The sequence below is a fragment of the Balaenoptera musculus genome, chromosome 3 (assembly GCF_009873245.2).
Source record: "Balaenoptera musculus isolate JJ_BM4_2016_0621 chromosome 3, mBalMus1.pri.v3, whole genome shotgun sequence".
Lineage (NCBI taxonomy): Eukaryota > Metazoa > Chordata > Mammalia > Artiodactyla > Balaenopteridae > Balaenoptera > Balaenoptera musculus.
Window position 1 is genome coordinate 104,442,106 of NC_045787.1, and position 20,857 is coordinate 104,462,962.

Below are 20,857 nucleotides of genomic sequence, written 5' to 3' on the forward strand. Positions count from 1 at the left end.
TATCAAAGGGTTCTCAAGATTTATCCTCTGCACTTAAATAGAATCCCATCCAGCCTTGATATTGTTAGTCCTCACACCCTATCATTAAAACTATGCAAAGCCTTGTGGAAAATGTTTGCTTTTCAGCCTCTTTGCTGTTGCTTTGAAGTCTGCTTGGATTCATTATCATGCACTTGCCCTTGCCCTGTACCCATTTGAAAAAATGCAGTGCTGACCTACATTTTGGACTCTGGGTCTGGCATGACTTGAGAGCCACATGGGAAGTGGCTTCTGAGACTCACAGAGGGTACCCTGCTTGTGGCAGCGCTCTGGGTAGGCGAGACCCCGGCTTCCTCTCCCTTGGCAGAGAGGGCTCCTTCTGCTACAGAAAGTCCCATCAAGTCACCTTGCCTGGTCAGAAAGAAACTTGGCTGGCCCGATAGCTAGTCTTGCGTTCCATGGAGCCATGATGATTTTCTCTTCTCGATTCCCTCCAGCAACTCAGCTTCCCACCAGATCCAACTTACCTAGAGCATATCCTTATGCTGAGACCACACTGTTAGGCCATTTTTTAAAAGACAATAAAGTGAATTTTTTTTCTTACTATTTAGTAGCCCTTCTTCCCAACAGAGGACAAAACCCCATTTAATGAAAATGTTATGTTCGAGAACTCCCAGCATCTCTACCGTCTCCTGGCAGGAGTTCCCCAGGTTGAAATTGAGGACACCTGATTTCAGTAGCTCAGACTTTCCCAAATCTAAGGAGGACTTTATTTAGTTACATAACTTTCTAAATGAGGAACAATGATTGCCATTCAGCTTTGAAAAGAGCAGACACATGGCTGAAATTAAAAATTAATGTCAACGTGAAAGCCAAGATAATTAATATTTTGTTTCAAGTTTGCTACAAAGTTTTCTCTTTGAAATGGGGAAAGCATATATCTTATTTTATTTTAATTGAAGATAGGTAATTTACAATGTTGTATTAGTTTCAGGTGTACAGCAATGTGATTATACATATTCTTTTTCAGATTCTTTTCCATTTTAGGTTATTAAAAGATATTAAGTATAGTTCTCTGTGCTATACAGGAGGTCCTTGTTGTTTACCTATTTTGTATATAGTGGTGTGTACCTATTAATCCCAAACTCCTAATTTATCTCTGCCTGCCCACTACCCCCTTTGGTAACCATAAGTTTGTTTTCTATGTCTGTGAGTCTGTTTCTGTTTTGTAAATGAGTTCATTTGTGTCATTTGTTTAGATTCCACATATAAGTGGTGTATGATGTTTGTCTTTCTCTGTCTGACTTACTTAATGTGATACTCTCTATGTCCATCCATGTTGCTGCAAATGGTATTATTTCATTCTTTTTTAGAGAAAGCATATATTTTAATTCCCTAATGATGGGCTGGGACTCACACTAGGGCAGTTCATTTTCTCCCTTTCCTGGTATCTTCTAAAGTGCTATGTATGCCTTTAGCAAGGACTAGGTGTAAAACATGCTTTTCATCCCAAGCTCATAATTTTATTTTGTTTTTGTTTTTGCTATTTCTTTAAACAGGTCATACTACTGTTACTACTATAATTTATCTTAATGCTTTTCATATCTGTAATGGTACAATTACCAAATAAATGTCAAATCCAAAAATGATATCACTGTAAACATAACAAAGCCTGTCTGAATCAACTGTTTATTTTCACAAGGCACTGACTAATCTATCTTACACTCCCGCCTCCTGCATGACAGGTGCCAGGATGAGTGTCCCGTTGGCACCTACGGAGTTCGCTGTGCAGAGACCTGCCAATGTGTCAATGGAGGGAAGTGTTACCACGTGAGCGGCTCCTGCCTCTGCGAAGCAGGCTTTGCTGGCGACCGCTGTGAGGCGCGCCTGTGTCCAGAAGGGCTCTACGGCATCAAATGTGACAAGTGGTGTCCCTGCCACCTGGACAACACTCATAGGTGAGGGTCAGCTGTGCCTGGAATGATGTGTCCTATTAAAGTTTTCACCGCAGTGTCCACTATTTAGAAGGAGGGATCGGCAGAGAAATTTCCACCCTGAGACCCTTCTTGCCTCTGGGTCATCCAGGGCAGGAACCACTAAGTAAATGGAAGTCTTTTCCACTTAATGGTCCAAGTAAGAAGTGCTAAAATTATTAGATGGCCGTGGATGGATATGAAACCCTATTCTCTATTAATGGCCACCAGAAAATATTAAACTTGCTGAGGTTAGTAGAATGTATCCCTAAGAGAGGGATTTTGTGACATTCCCTTAGAAGCAAAGATACAATGAGAGACATAGGTTAAGCCCAGTTTAGTATGTAAAACTATCACAAAATGATTCTCACTGCAGCCTCTTTTACTTGACATCTGCCTAGCCAGGAAGTGTACTGGTGGAAGTTTTGTGACAGTGTGTCACGAGTCGTTGTCACATGTGAGATATGTGTTCAGAATTGATTACTTGGACATAGAATTCACAGGGGTCTTTTGGCTCAAAAATTTCTCGAAGAATTTATGAACAGAAAACCAAGATACCACCCACTTTTCTGTACCTTGTCTGCCCCTGAAAATATCTATCCAACCATTTCTTCCTCTCCCTCCCCCAAAGACCAGATACATATCACTTAAAATTCTGGGCCTCGTTTGCATACTGCTGGAAAAGTTGAGTTTGACAAAAATGCAGTGTGTTATATAGCAGTTCAGATGATACCAGAATTACCTTTATTTGCATTCAGCACAACTGTTACTTCATTTATGCTTCTGAAAGGTAACTTGTGACCACATCAAATCGCAAATGCACAAAAGTTAAAAGTAAATAGAAGCCTGTAGTTGGTCTCTTCTTTAAACTATTGTTGGGAGCCAAAAAAAAAAAAAAAAAAAAAGGACTTTGCACTGTGTGTGTGTGTGTGCTGAAATACATTTTAGTGGGACATATCAAAGAAGTGCATTCTTAATGTGTCTCAAGCAACTTAGTAAGCTACTTTAGCAAACTTCTGGTTTTCTTCATTGGAAAATATTGCCACTCTTTACATGACAGTTTGGGGAGTAAAAACGAATAATCTCTGCAGGATTTTGTTTTTGTTTTTCAACTCTTTAATGTTGAAGGAGCTGGCAGGATTAGGGACAAGTCATGAGTTTGGCTCATTAGTTTGGCTCAAGTCATTAGTAATGGCTAAGGACTTTTTAATGCCAGTGTGCTGTTTCATTGTATACAGATGCAGCCTGAAATCAAATGGATTAATAAACCTATACAAAGGATCTCTGCTATGAGAAGAATTGGGGAAGCAGAGGAAATGTTGATTTTGTTGGAATTAGTTACCATATTAGTAGCTGCAAGGTGCAAGTGGACAGTTATTAGGTTGACGTCAGTACCATATAATTTTGACATAGGTCATGTGTACCTAAGCACGTATATTTAACAAACAAGTACATGAACTTATTTGATAGTCACATAGATCAAAAGAACACTAAAATCTGTCTAATAATGTATAACAAATAATCAGAAGATTAAAAAACAATTAGCCTATGAAGTGGCTTCCCTAAATAATGAGAGCTATTTTTTAAAATTAGCTTGTACAAATTTCTGTTAAGACCAGTTGAATGTTGATTATATGACTCTGTCTTTTTGAATTCACAGTTGAAGCCACCCATCTATTCTTATATCTTGAACTTCTATGTAAAATTCCTAGAAACACAAGGTTCCCTTTGACCCAAAAGGCATAGAATCTTTGTATTAATTGAAAGTCTAACTTACCATTTAATCAGGCAAGAGTGTAGCTTGCTATTGCATAATACATGATGTATATTTATCCTAAAAGTCTTCATCATAATTAATGAAATAACTAATGCAATGCACACTATCAGTTTACAGTGTCTTTAGGTAAATTTTTAGTTCTGTGGATATGTATGTATTGACATATATTGAAGCCGTATATTTGAGTAAGGGTTTGTATCAGTTAGTTTTGCTGCGTAAAAAAAAAAACCTACCCTAAACTTAGTGGTCTAAAACAACAATTATTTGTTAACTGATGATTTTTTGCTTGATTCTTTGGGCTGGGCTCAGCTTGGTGGTTGTTCTGCTGGTCTGCCTATGTTCAGCTGGAAGATCAACTAGAATTCCTGGAATTCCTCACTGGAATTCCTCACTCACATGTCTAGCATTTAGCTGGGTGATGGGAGTGACTGAGCCATATGTCCCCAGCATCTAGCAGGTTAGCCTGGGCTTCTGTAAGTGGTGACTGGCTTCCAACAGCAGCAAGAGACAGGGCAAGCCCCAACATGCAAACACTTTTCAAACCTTTGGTTATGTCATGTTTGCTAATGTCCTTTTAGACAAAGCAGGTAACACAACCAAGTCCAGATTTGTTACACTCCACCTCTTAGTGGGAGGAGTTACAAAGCGTTTGTAGCCATTTTTATTTTGCAAGCTATCGTAAGGTTGAAATGAATGTAAACAGATTTATAAGTGATATTAGTATTTTAAATTACAGCACTGTTATAGAGCCTAAGGACACTCTCTGTGAACTGGACTTCTTAAAACTAACTTTTATAGTGGAAATGATTTTGAACAGGAAAACAAAATTCAAGATTCACTGAGATTCCACATGGCATATGTATATTAGCTCTTGTTAATAAGGACATTTAATAGCTGTGGGCAATCAGGGTGTGCCTATTTGCAAATGCCACCTAATTGTCATATATCTGAGCATGAATAATATCTAAGGAAATGAATAAAAGGAAGTTCAATGATTCATTCTATTTTAGCCAAAATTATATGGGATACCTGTAATAATTTAACTCTTAAACTGAAAAACTTTACTAGAATATTTTTATCTAGTTATATATGTGTATAAAATGGTAGATATTCCTATCTGTGTTTAATCCAGTTTTCATATTACACAAAGCAATCTGTTCTTTAGAAAGAAATCAGGTAGGAGGATATGACCCTTCAACCTCCACTCTGCTGCTCTAACAACAACATGTAAATCTCATTACCAATTAAGCTGCCTGCATGAGAACCCATCAAATGCCTCCAAAGTGCTCTGGCTTCCTACATATAATTACAAATTGCAGAATACTAATTTTGGTGTCAATCAATTTGAGAACCAGTGTGCTGCACTAATACTCAGTGGGGGGGCATTGAATATCAATTTCTCTGCCTGACTCTAGCTTAGTTCAATTCCCTGTCCCCGAATTGTCTATTCTGCTTAACATTTATATCTATACCATGAATATTATTTTCTACTTTTTAATGTAAAGTAATATTTTCTACCAAAAGACGTCCTTTTTTTAAATAGTATCTTAAGGTGAACTACTTTAACCAATCCATCACTTGGAATATTTCTTTTCTTTTTGTCATATGTAGGGCCTTTCTAAAATAAACTTAAATTTGTCCATGCTTCTTGCACAATACAAGCTTTTATTGGTCCTGCTAACCCTTTTATCCTTGCAGTTTTAAAATTTAAATTTTAGCAATTCTTTTTCATATATAGCCCTCCTAGCAGGCTGCTATCAAACTTCCTTTTCCTTTGGTGTGAAAACAAAGAAAGAAATCTGGGTTCAAGTTTGATTCTGCCACTACCCGTGCAAGACTTTGAATAAATTCCTCTTTCCAGGTCTCTCTTCCCTCATTTATAAAATGGAATCATACCTAACACTGTGAGCATTAAATGAAATCATGCACATGGGTTGCTTAGCATGGTGTTAGCATACATTCAGTGCTAGTCTGTGCATCTGCTTACAATATCACCATAAATGTCACTTAAGTGACTGTCTCCTGCAATTAATGGTGATTCCTTTTAAGTCATAAATTTGACATTTAAAAAACTAATTTTAGGGGAAATCTGGCCTTTATATGCAGACATACAGATTATAATTTAACATTGCTAGATGACTTGGAGAGATCAGGGGAAGCAGATTCATGTGGGAAAGCACGATCCCTGGAGTCAGACCCCGCCACACATCAACTGTGACAGTTTCACTTGTTCACTCAGTCAGTGCTTACCGTGGGCTACTGTGTCCACGGCCAGGTGACAGAACACCCTGAATTCTTGTCCTCATGGAGCTGGAAGTCTAGAGGGGAAAGAAGACAGGGGAAGGATTATAAAAATAAACATAAGATTACAGATTGTGATAAGTGAGATGAGCAGGGTGCAATGAAAGAGAATAATAGGAAAGACCTAACTGAAACATGAGTGGTCAGGGAAGGCCTCTCTAAGTAAGAGAGATTTAAACTGAGCATGGAAGGAGAAGACGGAGAGAGCTAGGCCAGGAGTGGGGAGATAGCATTCCTGGCATATGGAATAGCCCATGTGAAGCCCTTAAGTTGAAAAACCTCAATGCTCTTACAAACTAAAAGAAATCTATTGCGGTTGAACATAGTAATAAAGAGAGAATAACGATGAAAGAAGAGGTCGGAAAGAAGGCAGTAGCCAAATGATGAAGGCCTATGGGCTATATTTAGGGTCATCATATATCTGGTGTCACAGGAACTGTTTGTTTAGGCCTATTGCCCTAATGTAATTATTAGTAACTCCCTCTTCACTCTTAAAAATGTCCTGGTTTAGACAATAAATAATCTTCACTCCAGCTGTATTAAACAGTATGGATTTTATTCTGAGTGTAGGCTTCAAAGGGAGTCTTTGAAGAGTTTTAAGGAAAATGATACCATATGTTCTACTTTTTAGGTGATGAGGCATGAGTGAATGCAGGGAAGAAAGTCGGAAGGCTATTCAGGAGTGTAGGAGACAGATGACCTTGCCTTGGAGTAGGATGGTGACACTGAAGATGGAGCGATGTGGATAGATTCAAGACATATTTTGGAGTTAGAATGGTTAGGTCCTAGTGATGAAGTCAATATGGGAGATGAGGGAGAAGGAGTTATCAAGAATAACTATGAGGTTTTTAGCTTAAACCACTGAGTGGCTGGTGGTGCCATTACTTCAGTGGAAAGCAGTTGAAAGGAAACACTGAGTGAGGAATGAAGAAAGGGAAGAACCAGAGCTCCGTGTTTGATGGTTAAATTCGAGAAGCCATGGAGATGCCAGGTATTTTGCCCAAGGATAAATAGCAGATACGTAGATCTGAGTAGTTCTAAGTTGATTTGAGATTCAAACTCTTGTCTTATGAGTCCAAACCTTATATACCCAAGAAACCATCTTAAATGTAGAGTTGTGCTTGAATATTTCTTCCTGCCATGTTTCCTGAGTAATGCTTGTGACAGATGCTAGGCCTTTGCTTCTGGGCACTTAGTTACAATAGGGGCCTAAAAGTATATTTAAATAAATTTCCAAAAATGAGTAACAAACTGTCTAACCCACAGGCCTTTTCTTTAAGAAAAAGGGATAGGAAATGAGATTATGGGGTGTGGCTGAGACCCTCACTTGATAGATTAGGATGTCAGGCGCAGGGAGGTTATGTGTTTTCACTAATGTTGACCAGGTAGTGGGAGAGCTGGAATTTACAGCCTCAGTCTTCATCCCTTCCAGGTCATGGTTCTTTGCAGAAAGTCTATGAACAATCCTCTGGTGAGAGGTCATTTAGCAAATGTCTGGATGAAACAGTGGGTTTTGTTGTTGGCCTGAGTTAAGGGGAGGGTTTTATCTCCATCAGGGGAGGAAGACCATCTTCAACAGTCTTCCAGTTGTGAGCAGAGCTAGTTTGATTGTTCAGATTTTCCTTTGGCAAGAAGCACATGTGTTTTGAGCGTTACAGAGCACCCTGTTGTGTGAGCCTCGCTAACCCGTGCCTCTTAGCGCAGCTGATGTGTCCATTTGCTATGGAGTGACAGCTGGCTGCCTGGCCCATCAATGCGACTGCTGTTTCAGGTAGAGACAGCTGCTCTGCCACCAGGTATGGGGAGCCGAGAGAAGAAATAGACTGAAAAGGTTGCTGCTTCTGGAGTTCCTTGGACATCACTCTGGTGAACTGACTTGGTAGTGTTCATTGGATGGAGTTCTTTAGATATTCTCATCTAGTTGACGTCTTATCAAATTAGTGCTTTCACTTTGCAAAAATTAAAATGAGTTTCAGACAAAAGGACACAGTTGTTTAGTGTCATCCTGCTAGAACATGATGCTGATTTCATGCAACATTTGTGGTACCAATCAGGTTTCAGCCGATTAATTAAATCATACCAAGACTGGGAATGAAGTTTAAATTATCATGCATGGAATTACCCACACATTTAATGATCATGGCTAAAGCAACATTTGCACGGGCCTTGGGTGTCATGTTTACCCGAGAGTGACTTGCTCCTTTCATCCACGTCTCTCAGCTGTCACCCCATGTCTGGAGAGTGTGCCTGCAAGCCAGGCTGGTCAGGACTCTACTGTAATGAGACATGTTCTCCTGGATTCTACGGGGAAGCTTGCCAACAGATCTGCAGCTGCCAAAACGGGGCTGACTGTGACAGTGTGACAGGAAAGTGCACCTGTGCCCCAGGATTCAAAGTGAGTGGCTTGGGCTGTGGAGGAAGGAGATAAGGGGTGCAACTTGGAGCATATTGATACCACGATTTATATGACCTTTTCTGAAGTCCAATGAATGTGCTAAAAATCAATTGCATCATTAACAAGAAAGAAAATAAAGAGAAAAGTAACGATAAGAGATATAAGTAATTACCTGAGAGTGATGACTGGGCAAGCCGGTGAAACTATAAAGTGGCATTAATATTTAATTATTTAATTAATATATGTCATGAAGTAAGATGTATTTTAATTATTCCTTACATAATTATTTTGTCATGTTTTATAGGTAGCAAAGAAATTTTCCAAGTAGGATATGTATTATTGTCAACCATTTTTGTTTTAATTCCATGCAATTTGAAGGCGCATACTACATCAAGTTAGCATTTATTATATATTAACATCCAAGGATTAGTAATATATAAGTTTTTCAGTCCCTTTGAGAATCTAGACCTTTCAAATATGCCTATAAGCTAACAGAGAAGAATTTTGCCTAGTTTCCAGGGTTTCTTAGCAACAGATTAGAAATTTTTGTTTTGAAGGAAAATGGGTTGTTCTTGAGTTATTTTCTCCCCTTTTGAAGAGAACATTAAACTGTGAAGAATGTTGATGATTACTCCAGAGCACATAATGTAGAATGAGTGGGTCATAAAGTCTCAGAGCTGAGATCTTTACAGGATTTTCTAACCTGTGTCACAATTCTTTGGTTGAGCCCTTGAATTATCCTTAAGAGTCTTTTCTGTTTTTAAAGGAGGGTGACCTCCAGTCACCTTTGGTAACCTACTTCTATGTTTAACACTCCCTGTCAGATAATAAATTGAATCATGCTGCTGGCTGAGAGTGTCCTATTCCTTTGCCTCACCCACTAATCATATTACATATTATACAAGGCAGTCTAGGAAGCATTGCAATTTAATGTATAGTTCATATTTATGTTTATTGACAGTAATTGTACAGCTACAGTTTGTTGTTCTATATCTACTTGTCTGAGCAAGGACAGAGGGTTTTGAATTATATTTGCTACCAAGGAAAACTAATGAAGGCAGCAGGCTTTTTTTGGGTCCTATTCAATACTGTATCCTAAATATAGGCCAGCTAGCATTGCCCTTGAATCCGTACAATTAGTATAGTGGTGACGTTATAACAACTCTTAAAAATACAATGTGTTAAAATTAGAGAGGGGCTGTAATTAGCATGGACAAGATATATTTTTGTTTATTTGTGTTGGCCTTATTTCATGTGGTAAAATTGCATGCATTTTCCTATTTGTGCCCATCTAGGGAATTGACTGCTCTACCGCATGCCCTCTGGGAACCTATGGGATAAATTGTTCCTCTCTCTGCGGCTGTAAAAACGAGGCTGTCTGCTCTCCTGTGGATGGGTCTTGTATTTGCAAAGCAGGTGAGTGGGTGAATGAATCTGTTACCTGATCCTAGCCCTGTTAGCTCCTAAAGGCACAGGAAAGAAACTTTAACTAGGATTCTAGCTCCAGCTGTGCAGAAATACGGTGCCTGGACTCAGCAAGACCCTTATCCAGGGAGAGCTCTCCTGCTTTCCTGAGTCAAAGGGAGAGGCTCACATGAGATGATCTCTGAAGTCGCTGCCAGCTCCAAAAGTCTGTGAGTCTCTGTGCTTTGGTGGAGAGTAACCAAGCAGACATGTGTACATTCCCCTAAATTGACTGGCCTGGAGTCCTGATAAGAAATGCAGCCAAGCACCTGACTGTACGTGGGGGCCGGATCGTGTTTATTCACAGTTGCTGCAGCAGCCGGGATCCTGGATACTCACTGTTCATGGTTCATGGGCTCCTGCTTTAAAGATGGGGTTGTTCTTTCAAACACAAACTTTCCTTCTCCCTCCCATATAAATGTTTCATTTGCTGACCTGAACAAAACTCAGCACCCCACAATGTGCATCACTGCGCATTAGACAGTGAGTGATGTACGTTGTGCATCTTCACTTCATCTCTCTCCCCCCAGTAGCCCGGTAGTGCTTCTCAGTGTTGGCATCCTTGACAGCTGTGCGGGTGCTTTAGTTCATTTCTGGTAGAGGCTTTACATGGCAGAGCCAATGCTCCCTGAGCTGTGGCAAGGGCACTTCTGTGCACCTCTGAGATGTCTCTAAGGTGAAGAGTGGCTTGGAAAGGCTGGGCAGAGCTCCCTGCTGCCTTTGTTTGCTCATGTGCCCTGGCACTCTTGTCGTGGCAGGCTGGCACGGGGTGGACTGCTCCATCAGCTGTCCCAGTGGCACATGGGGCTTTGGCTGTAACTTAACATGCCAGTGCCTCAACGGCGGAGCCTGCAACACCCTGGATGGGACCTGCACCTGTGCACCTGGATGGCGCGGGGAGAAATGTGAATTTCCCTGCCAGGTATGACCCAACTGGGAGGGCCGGGAGGAGCTGATGCCAGAGGGTTAGCTTATTTTTGCAGACTTCATGATTTAAAGTGCCTGATTGTGAACCAAACCATAGTGACTACTAGAAGAATTGAGGTGTTTCAACTCAGATTGGATACAGGATAGGAAAAGGAATAGATGTGGAAATTAGTTAGGCAGCTTTGTGAGAATCCCCTCCTTCCTTTCTCTCCTGGTTCGTGCCACCATTCCCCTCTGTTTTCTCTATTCTAATATACCCATATCTTCATGGCAGCCAGTCACCAGCATTTGTCAAACACCCAGTGTATGCCTGTCAACTCTCCAAATATTGTGTTTCCATTATAATGGAAATCCTCCAGCCTTTAAGGTGGAAAGTGGCAGGACCTTGAAAGGGGGGTGGTGATGGTGTCACAGAAAGCCTCAGTGAGGTGGTGAAAGGTTTGGAAACAGCCGCCTTTTGACACAAATATCTCTGAAGTCACACAAATCTCCATAGATTTCCATGGTTCAAGGCCGACTCTGTTCCCTTGACCTACTTTGGAGACACCCATCATCAGAACCCCTGTGCCGAGTCTGCCGCAGGCCAACAGGGTGGGCAATGGGCAGTGCATTCTGTAGTAACAGCCCATTTCGCTTGCTTCCTCTCACGCACGGGGCCAGTTTCCTTCCCTCTTTTCCATCGCTCTTTCTCCCTATGCTCCCGAGCCATTAAGCATTCTCTCAGCGGTGTGTGTTCTCTGCCTCCCGGGGATCATCTGATGGTGAGGTGACACCATGACCCCCTGAACTGGCCCCCTCGAGGGGGGCCTTCCACAGATTGCTTTTCTCCCTGGGCTTCCTCCTCATTAAGTGCAGCCCATTTGGCAGCTAGAGAGCATCTCACCGGGGGCTATTCCATGCCCTCCAAAGCCCTAGGACAAAGTTAGCTTAGCTTTGCCTCCTGTCATCCACCAGTGAACAGATTATCAGTGCTCTGAGATGGGCTTGAAGATCACCCTTCACTCCCAGTCTGAGTGTGGACAAAGCAAAGCCCCCAGCACAATCTTGTCCTTTTTTTGGTATATTATTAGATGCATTAATAAATCAGCAAAGGCTGAAGATGGTTTAGTGGCTCACACTGTAGCAAAGCTAAATCCTATAAGCCCAAACAAACATTAGTAGAACCTAAAAATGTTTTTTTAATATTTTACTTTAGTAATCACTAGACAAATGATTATGCCATCTAACACCCACTACCTGTTTAATGCTGGTTCTCGGTGCCTCCCTCTTGGTAATTTTGCAGCTTGGTGCTGTGGGAGGTTTGTAGTGCTCTCCCTCAGTCAGGACCTGGCAAAAGAACAGGGCTTATAAATGCAGAACTTTCATTCCTCTCCCACAAACTAAATGATCACGTCCGTGAAGAGTCTCATCTCTGCTGGACCACCAACGCGATGTGCATGTGAAAACATTAAGGTCTGGGAGAGGATGAGGGTGGGGAGGGGGGAGGGTTGCCGACACACACTGCATCCTCGCTCAGGAGGTTGAATCAGAATGTTTCATGTGGTTTAGATGGCATCATGGAGAGGAGGATGCTAATTAGGAAAAGTGACAAAAGATGTTAATTTCTCCTAGTTCTATGTATCTCATTGGCAATTTATGGAAATGATCTTCATCATTAGAACTGTTATTTTTAAAATTTTAGGCTTTCTTTATGTGGGTCAGGGACTTCCTTTTCACTAATGAATAGAATGCCTTGTAGGAGAACAAAATTCTGGAACCGTGTATGGTGGCAGATGTTAACTTATTGTGGTGATCATTTCACAATATAAACAGGTATCGAATCATTATGTTTTAGACCTGAAACTAATAAAATGTATGTCAATTATACCTCAATGGGGAAAAAAATGCCCTGTAAGGAGTACTGAAATATTTTATAAAAATCTTTAGGAACAAAAAGACAATATGTTTATGAGTTGTGGCTCACGGTAAGATAAAGATTCTTTTAATTAATTGGCATGTTTACCTATATTTGCCTGTATGCACATCAGCATATTGGCATAGTTGGTTCACCATTCGTATGGTAGACATAAACTAAGGTTTGAGCGATTTAAAAACTCTTACCTCTTGCAGCCTAGCCTACGTTTGGGGGGCCAAGAAGACATGGGAAGAGGTGATTGTAATGCATGCTGCTGAGAGGTGTTTGGGAGGGGAGGGTGCTGTTTCTGAAACGGCTGACTGAGGTCCCTCTCATCTCCCACCATGGGATTCCCATCCCTCATTGCTATCTTCCATGCAGGATGGCACGTATGGGCTGAACTGTGCTGAGCGCTGTGACTGCAGCCATGCGGATGGCTGCCACCCCACCACGGGCCATTGCCGCTGCCTCCCCGGATGGTCAGGTGAGAACCAAGGGCCACTACTTGAAATGGGAAACACGCCAACTTGTGCCTAGCGCTGTTCCTTGCTACTTCAGAGAAACATGCACAGTTCAACTTTTCAGAAAAAAATGAAAATATCGTAAAGTCTCCAGGAAGCTGACAAATTTTTACCCAAGAAATATTACTGCTAGGCCTAATTAATCTGTAATCCAGGGATGACTTTTTGTTGAATCAGGCAAGGGCAATTCTCTTGAGCCTTCTGGTATGGATGTTACGGAAAAACCTGAACGAACTTTTGGCCAACCCAATACAACTATCAGAATTCATGTCATCAAGAGGGGAAAATTGTGAATTGCTGTGAAGAGTTTAGCAAGACCTCTGTGGTATTTTTGAGCATTGAGGAAAGAATGATTGATATAAACCATAAGAAAATAAGTTCACCTCAGTGAGGCAAAACTATTAAATAGTTTTATGGTTAATATGCAAATATTAAAATATTTATTACTAGAAATATTTCTTACAATAATATTTGTCTTAAAAATTCATAATATGATTGAGGACAAATTTTCTAACCACAAGGTAGAAATTTCTCCCTATTTATATGGCTTCTTGGTTTCAGCCAGGAAGTTTATCAAACTATCAGGGGTCTTGGGAGAAGAACCATGTTTTCGCTTAGGATATATAGACTTGGGAGATGGCACTAAATGCCCAAGCAAATTGGGATCTTGCTCTTCTTTTTGATACATCAATTCAAGGGTGTTCTAAGAAGACAAAAGAAGCCAAAAAATAGAATTTTAAACACTCATTAAGAAAAATTACTAATGGGAATGCAATAGGAAAGTTATCGGATATTGGAAAGAACGAACTGAATATATTGATGAACATTTCTTCTGTAAGTAAATTGAAATGTTAAATGCTGATTGCCAACTTAGAGTGAAATCCTGTTAAACTGGAGACAGGATTAGAGGTAGATAAATGAACCAAAACTTTCGTTTAAAATTATATTCTCATTGGAAGTCATTTGTGTGTGCTTTTGTATATATTTGTGTCTAAATATATTTGTATACATATTTAGAGAAGAGAGAGGGATTTGTAAGACAGAGCTGTTTCCATATTGGTGATTCTTCAGTATCCTCCAGAATAGTTTTTTAACTTGTCCTCTAAAAGAGAAATTGATAGTAAAAAGCCCAGTATTCTCTTCAGTGATGGTTCATATTTTCAGAAGATGGGTCTTTCAGAGAAGACTCTTATGCCTCCATACCAGAGTTGTCATGTTGAGGAAATTATGGAGTGGCCTTACCTTTTAGCAAAAATGCACACAAAGAAGACTCTAGAGAAATAATAATAAGTAATGCTTATTGAGCGCTTACGGCAGGCTTACAACAACTCTATGAGGTAGAAAATATTATTTTCTCCTTTTTACAGATGAGGAAACATAGGCAAAGAGAAGTTAAGTGGCCTGACCCAGAGTCCCAGAGTCAGTAATCATGAGAAATGGGATTTGCACCAATGCTGTCCCACCATGTAGCCAGCTCTCTTAACTTTTACACCCTACTGCCATGCGTGGACTTAGTCCAAGAAGTGCTGGGGGGAGAGGGAAGTTACGCTGAGATTTATTTTCAGCATGGATGAAGACTTCTGAGAATTGTATGAGAGGACCATGGTGCTCAGTGCTGATAACTAGCAACCTTTTTATAGATAGATAGGTAGGTAGGTAGATGGATAGATAGACTCACATATCATAGAATTCACCTATTTAAAGTGTAGAATTCAGTGGTTTTTAGTGTATTCAAACAATTGTACTGCCATTACCACTATCAATTTTAGAAGATCTTCATTACCACCCCACAACAAAAACCCTATTAGTACTTATTAGCAGTCATTCTCCATTTACTCCCAACTCACCCTCCCACCCCCTTCTCTCTACTCTAGGCAACCACTAATCTACTTTCTGTTTCTGTAAACTTGCCTATTCTGGATATTGTATAGATTCATATAATACGTGGTATCTTGTAACTGGATTCCTTCTCTTAGCATATGTTTTTAAGGTTCATCCATATTGGAGCATATATCAATACTTTATTCCTTTTGACTGGCAAATAATATTCCATTGTGTGGATAGGCGACATTTTATTTACCCATTCATCAGTTGATAGACATTTGGGTTGTTTCCACCTTTTTGGCTATTATGAAAAATACTGTTATGAACATTCTTGTACAATTTTTGTGTGGATGTATATATTTTAGGTATACACTTAGGAGTGGAATTGCTGGGTTGTATGGTAACTCTAAGTTTAACCTTTTTAAGAACTACTGCACTTGTTTTCCAAAGCATCTGTACCATTTTGCATTCCTACCAGCAGTGTATGAAGTTTCCATATCCTCACCACACTTGTTATTATCTTTTTGATTATAGCCATTCTGGTGGGTGTGAAATCTTATCTCATTGTGTTTTTGATTTGCATTCCCTCAATAAGTAATGATGTTGAGCATCTTTTCATGTATTTATTGGCCATCTGTGTATCTTCTTTGTAGAAATATCTCTTCAGATACTTTGCTCATTTTTTAACTTGGGTTATTTGTCTTTTTATTATTGAGTTGTAATATCTCTTTATATATTCTAGCTCTATGTCCCTTTTCAGATATATAATTTGTAAATATTTTCCCTCTGTGATTATTTTTTCACTTTCTTGATGGTGTCTTTTGCCACAGAAAAGTTTTTATATTTATAAAGTTCAGTTTATTTTTTTCTTTTGTTGCTTGTACTTTTGGTGTCAAATCTAAGAAACCATTGCCTAATCCTAGATAACAGTGATTTATGCCTGAGTATTCTTCTAAGCATTTTATAATTTTAGCTTTTATATTCTGGTCTTTGATACATTTTGAGTTTGTTTCTATATATGGTGTGAGGTAGGGGTCCAAGTTTATTCATTTGTATGTCAATATCCTGTTGTCCCAGCACCATTTGTTGAGAAGAACATTCTTTCCCCCACTGTATTGTCTTGATATCCTTGTCAGAAAGCAGTTTACCATAAATGTGACAGCATTTATTTTTGGACTCTCATTTCTATTCCATTGATATATATGTCTATCCGTATGTCAGTAACATACTCTTTTGATTGCTGTAGCTTTGTAGAAAGTTTTAAAATTGGGACATGTGAGTCTTCCAACTTTGGTCTTCTTTATCCAGATTGTGTGGCTATCCTGGGTCCTTTGTCCATATGTATTTTAGGATCAGCATGTTAACTCCTGCAAAGAAACAAGGTATAAAATTAAAGAGGATTGAATAAATAGATCCATGAGAGTAATACTGCCAACTTATCAATATTATGTCTTCAGATCCTTGAATGTAGGAGGCCAACAGTAACCTCTGCAGTGGTGTCTCTCAGCCCTTTGGAATTTGTTAAGAGCTTCTTTGACTTCTGGCAGGAGTAAACTGAGAAAAACTGAAGTGTGCTTGATTTCTAGTGTTTGAGAGCTACCTTGGGAAACAGGTCAAGGCTTGTGTAATAGACTTCATTTTCTGTCAATAGGAGCTACCCACAGAAACAAGGACTCCCTAGCCCTCTAATTCCTCCTTGACTTGCAAAGGCTGAGATAACTGACTTCCCAATGTAAAATTCCACCTTCCCATGTTTCTGTTTGGCTCTTAATTACTAAATGTTAAAACTACATCCCTCCAGGGATTAAAACAGATTTTGTGACTTCACAGCGTTCTTGAAGTTCTCAAACATAGTGACCAGTACTAAGTTCTCAAAGACCACAGTGAAGCAAATAGCATTTTAGCCCCCTGGCAAATTCAGAACTTAACTAACAGAGAAGTCACATCATTTGTTTTGGGCCATACTCCACCAAATCTACTTTTGTCTTATGAATAGAGAGGAAATGTGAGATGTTCCTGAACACACCAGTCATTGATCAAGTATCCACCTGCTTTGATGATTTAGAACCAGCCTGTGAAAAGCATGTGCTAGTATACATGAGAAAAGCAGGAGATATGATTTGGCCTGAAGCCAGCTAGAAAATGTGTTAGTTGCATTCCATAGTCTGGGTCATGGGGTAAGACAAATGATCCCATCTGGCCTTAGACCTGTGGAGCTCCTGTGGGAATGCAGTGGCTTTGTCACACAACATAATCTTGTAATCCTCTGTCCATCTGTGACTGGTCTGCTTCTCCAAAGGGGAAGGAAGTTTTGCTGCTTCATTTGTTCTATCACGTGTTGCCCACCATCTCTTTGCTTCGTGGCTCCAATGTCTAATTCCTGTAGGTCTTCTGCATGGGCTGTTGGTCTGTAAGTATCTAAGACTGCTGGGAGACATTTTTTAGAGCAGTCATCCTCTGCACTCAACAGAACACACTTGTATAAGCAAACATATGTAGAGGAAAAGAAAGTTCCTGAAGTTCTGAAAAACACCCTACAGTTGGATCAAGAATTGGCTTATTTTTCTAAAAGGAAAGAAGAGTAGACTCTGTATTATGTACACAGAACACCATTTCATTGTCAAAACTGGGTAGACTCATCATTTTTCATCACATACTTGTTTTGAGTAAGTACCTCATAAGGACATTTCAAAATATGAAGAAAGCTTTGCTTTTCCTTTAGATATCAGGTTTGGGGCAAAATAAGTAACCTCAGTCCAGGGAAGCAAGTGATTCTGTTTCCTTCCTCCTTATTGTGGAGATTGTTCTAGGTGAAATGTTGAGAATCGCTGGAGAGGGTAGCAAGTATGTGGGATGACAGTGAGGCTTTTGTGAAGGAATCAGTGAAATCTAACACAGGGACCTGGGCTCTTCCCTTGACCAAATCATCAAGATACTGTAGAGGCACCAAATGTGCTCAACCGCTGAGGATGGGGAGAGGCTGATCTGGCCTAGGAGTATGGAGCCAGAAAGAAGGGTCAAGAGACCTTTATCCCTCTTTGCAAAGAAACTGACATACCCACATTGAGGAAGTCAGGCACTGACATGATATACTGAGGAAGTCAGCTTGCTTTCTCACCAAGGGGCTCATCACCATCCTTGTAACTTCACTCTCTTTTCTAATGTTTGACGGTCTTCTTTTTTAAAGGAAACAAGACTCTTATTTATTTCTACTATAATTGATAGTCCAATTTTTACCTAGTCATAAAATAAGTTTTCAAAATGTACTACCATAAATATTAACCAAAAGTTGCATCTGCCGTCCCAGATACTATTTCCAAAAGAAATGTAGCATTTTTCAAAAGAAGAGACATGCACTTTTATTATATGTTGTTAATTAAAACCTTAATTTATTGATGTGTTTAGCCAATTGGTTACTTTATCAAACAGAGGCAGATTGCATTAAAAAAATGGGAAAAAATGAAACATCAACAAGATATAGGCTGTGTCCTGGGCTCCTTCTCCCACACCTCTGCTACACACACACACACACACACACACACACACACACACACACACACACACACACACACACACTCTAATAAAATGAGACTGACTCTTCAAAATCATTATTCTGAAATTCCAGGTGTCAGTGAAATATAATTAGGTGTATGTGTGTGTGTGTATGTGTGTTTCCGGAGTAGTGGAGTGATATGCTTTATAAAGTTTTTTCCAAAAACAGTAGAAACATGCTGATTTTTTTTTTCCTTCCTTTCTGCTCTGACTTCAGTCAGCCAGATCACCTCTTTGCTGAGTGTTACAGCTAATCAAGATTTCATTCCAGCTGTCTGGGAGGATATGCAGTCTCCAGGCTGGTTCCCGATCCTGGCTAAGATCACTGTCACCTGGGAACTCCTTTAACTCATATAACTCATATATTCCTGATCCCCACTTCACACCTACTAAATGACAATCTAGAGGGTGCATGAGGAGGAGGATGGAGCCATTGCCAGCCCATAAAGTACCGTTTGGACAAATTTGGAAAAGGTTTGGAATTCCCTCAGGGTATGCTTCTTGGTGGTAGAATGCAACGAGCTGGATTTCTGCTCTAACTTAGCCCTTTAGCCAGGGGCTCTTGTGCAGTGTACAACCTGCACAACCTTACTTGTTGGCCCTGTCTGTTATTTAAAAAGTTACCCTGGTAATTGCAGGGGCAATTACCCATCTGTGGGTTGACTTCTGCTCTACCTTGCTACTGTAGTGATTGAAGAGGTTGGAGTCCAGGGGAGCATTTCTGCGACAGAAAACCTCATAGTCAGTGGCAAAAGACTAGAGGAGGCTTAGAGATACATTCATTCCAGAACAAAAAAGTTAAATGCTAAACTGAGAGAAAAGAGATTAAGATGCCAAAGCAAAGTCTAGGAGTCTTAGGAAAGAGAGTGGGACTAGCAAGGCATGGATAATGATGAGGAGGGGAAAGGAGAGTAGGAAGAGGTGGGGTGCTCGTCTGGGCCCAGCCAGGAAGGGGGGCACTGGAAAGAGGAAACACTGCAGGCAACTTCATGAGAAGCGGCCAGCTTTTCTACTCTTCCCAGCAAGCAGAACCAGGCCTGCAGTGGTCCTAGCCCCTCTCCAGAAGGACGGCCCCCCTTTCTAAGTTTCCCCACACACACCGAGTTTGACCAGCTGAGGAAGGGAGCTGCTGCTTCGGGCACTGATCAGTGATGCCTGAATTGTCATAGTAAGGGGAGACCCACCTTTCTTTGTCAAGTGACATAGGAGTGCAAATTCAAGTGCACGTGAGTTTTAATCAACTTGCTTTGCACCCAATCAGCCACAAGTGCAAGTGACTTGTTATTTGACCCTTTAAGATATTGGGGCAGGAGGGTGGGAAATGTGTAGCACATGCATATGTCTGTCTGTCACATGGTCCTGGGGGAGGGAGTAATTTAAAAGCAGAACATGGGGTCCCTAAAGTGAGGGTGGAGGGAGGGGCTCGCCCTCCCAAAAGAAAGGCTGTTGTAAAAGCCAAGCTTCCAGATCCCTAATCTGCCCGGCATTCCGTTCTGTTTGCTTTTATCTGGGCCCGGACTAAGGCAGGCCGTGCTCTCTGGTGTTTTGTGTTGCCACTGCAAATACAAACATCTCTGATTTACATTATTTATTTATCAAGATTTTTTTTCAGCTTGGCTACCAATATAGCAGTTCCTTCTTAATGGACCTTTAACGTTTATGGTATCAAAAGAGAAAAATTTGATTTAATAACCATTTATTGAGTATCTCCATGTTGTATGCAACCGCAGTGCTTCGGTGCTAGGAACAGGACGATGAGGTGGCACCGGCTCCTGGCCGGCAGGAAGACACTCATGACTCTCAGGGAAGCCATTGTGTGGGCAGAGGTGGGTAGGCCAGGGAGTCACTTGTCTACACTGCCATACGCCTCCGCTTCAGGTGTCCAGAGGATTAGAAAAGCAGAGACAATGTTATGACTAAATAATTTAGCTCCTCTCTCCTATAATCACCAGGCCCAGTGATTATTAACAAATCTCACTCTTTGCTCTAATAGATATTTAGTAGCTCGTTGCTCGGGAACAAGACATCAAATCAAAATCATTTCCTTCATTCATTAACGCCCCAAATATTGCAATACTTGCATAAGGAATATAAACAATTAAGCAAGACAAGGAGTTTAGGTTAGATCTCTGAGAGGGGAAATAATGACACCCCAGATGATTTATTTACTGCATTCATGCAATCACAAATGCCTAGTGAATGCTGATTTCACGTGGAGGCCGTGGGCATAATGCATCAGGCATTAAATGC

At 40.4% G+C, this 20,857-nt stretch overlaps 1 protein-coding gene across 1 annotated transcript in view; it reads left to right on the plus strand.

Annotated features, from left to right (window-relative positions):
* Positions 1 to 20,857, plus strand: part of MEGF10 (multiple EGF like domains 10) — a 156,263-nt gene that overhangs the window by 108,774 nt on the left and 26,632 nt on the right. Inside the window, exons 9-13 of the mRNA XM_036845309.1 lie at positions 1,725 to 1,937; positions 8,251 to 8,425; positions 9,721 to 9,841; positions 10,648 to 10,811; positions 13,092 to 13,194. Coding sequence (XP_036701204.1) covers positions 1,725 to 1,937; positions 8,251 to 8,425; positions 9,721 to 9,841; positions 10,648 to 10,811; positions 13,092 to 13,194 — 776 coding nt within the window. The remainder of the gene's footprint in view (positions 1 to 1,724; positions 1,938 to 8,250; positions 8,426 to 9,720; positions 9,842 to 10,647; positions 10,812 to 13,091; positions 13,195 to 20,857) is intronic.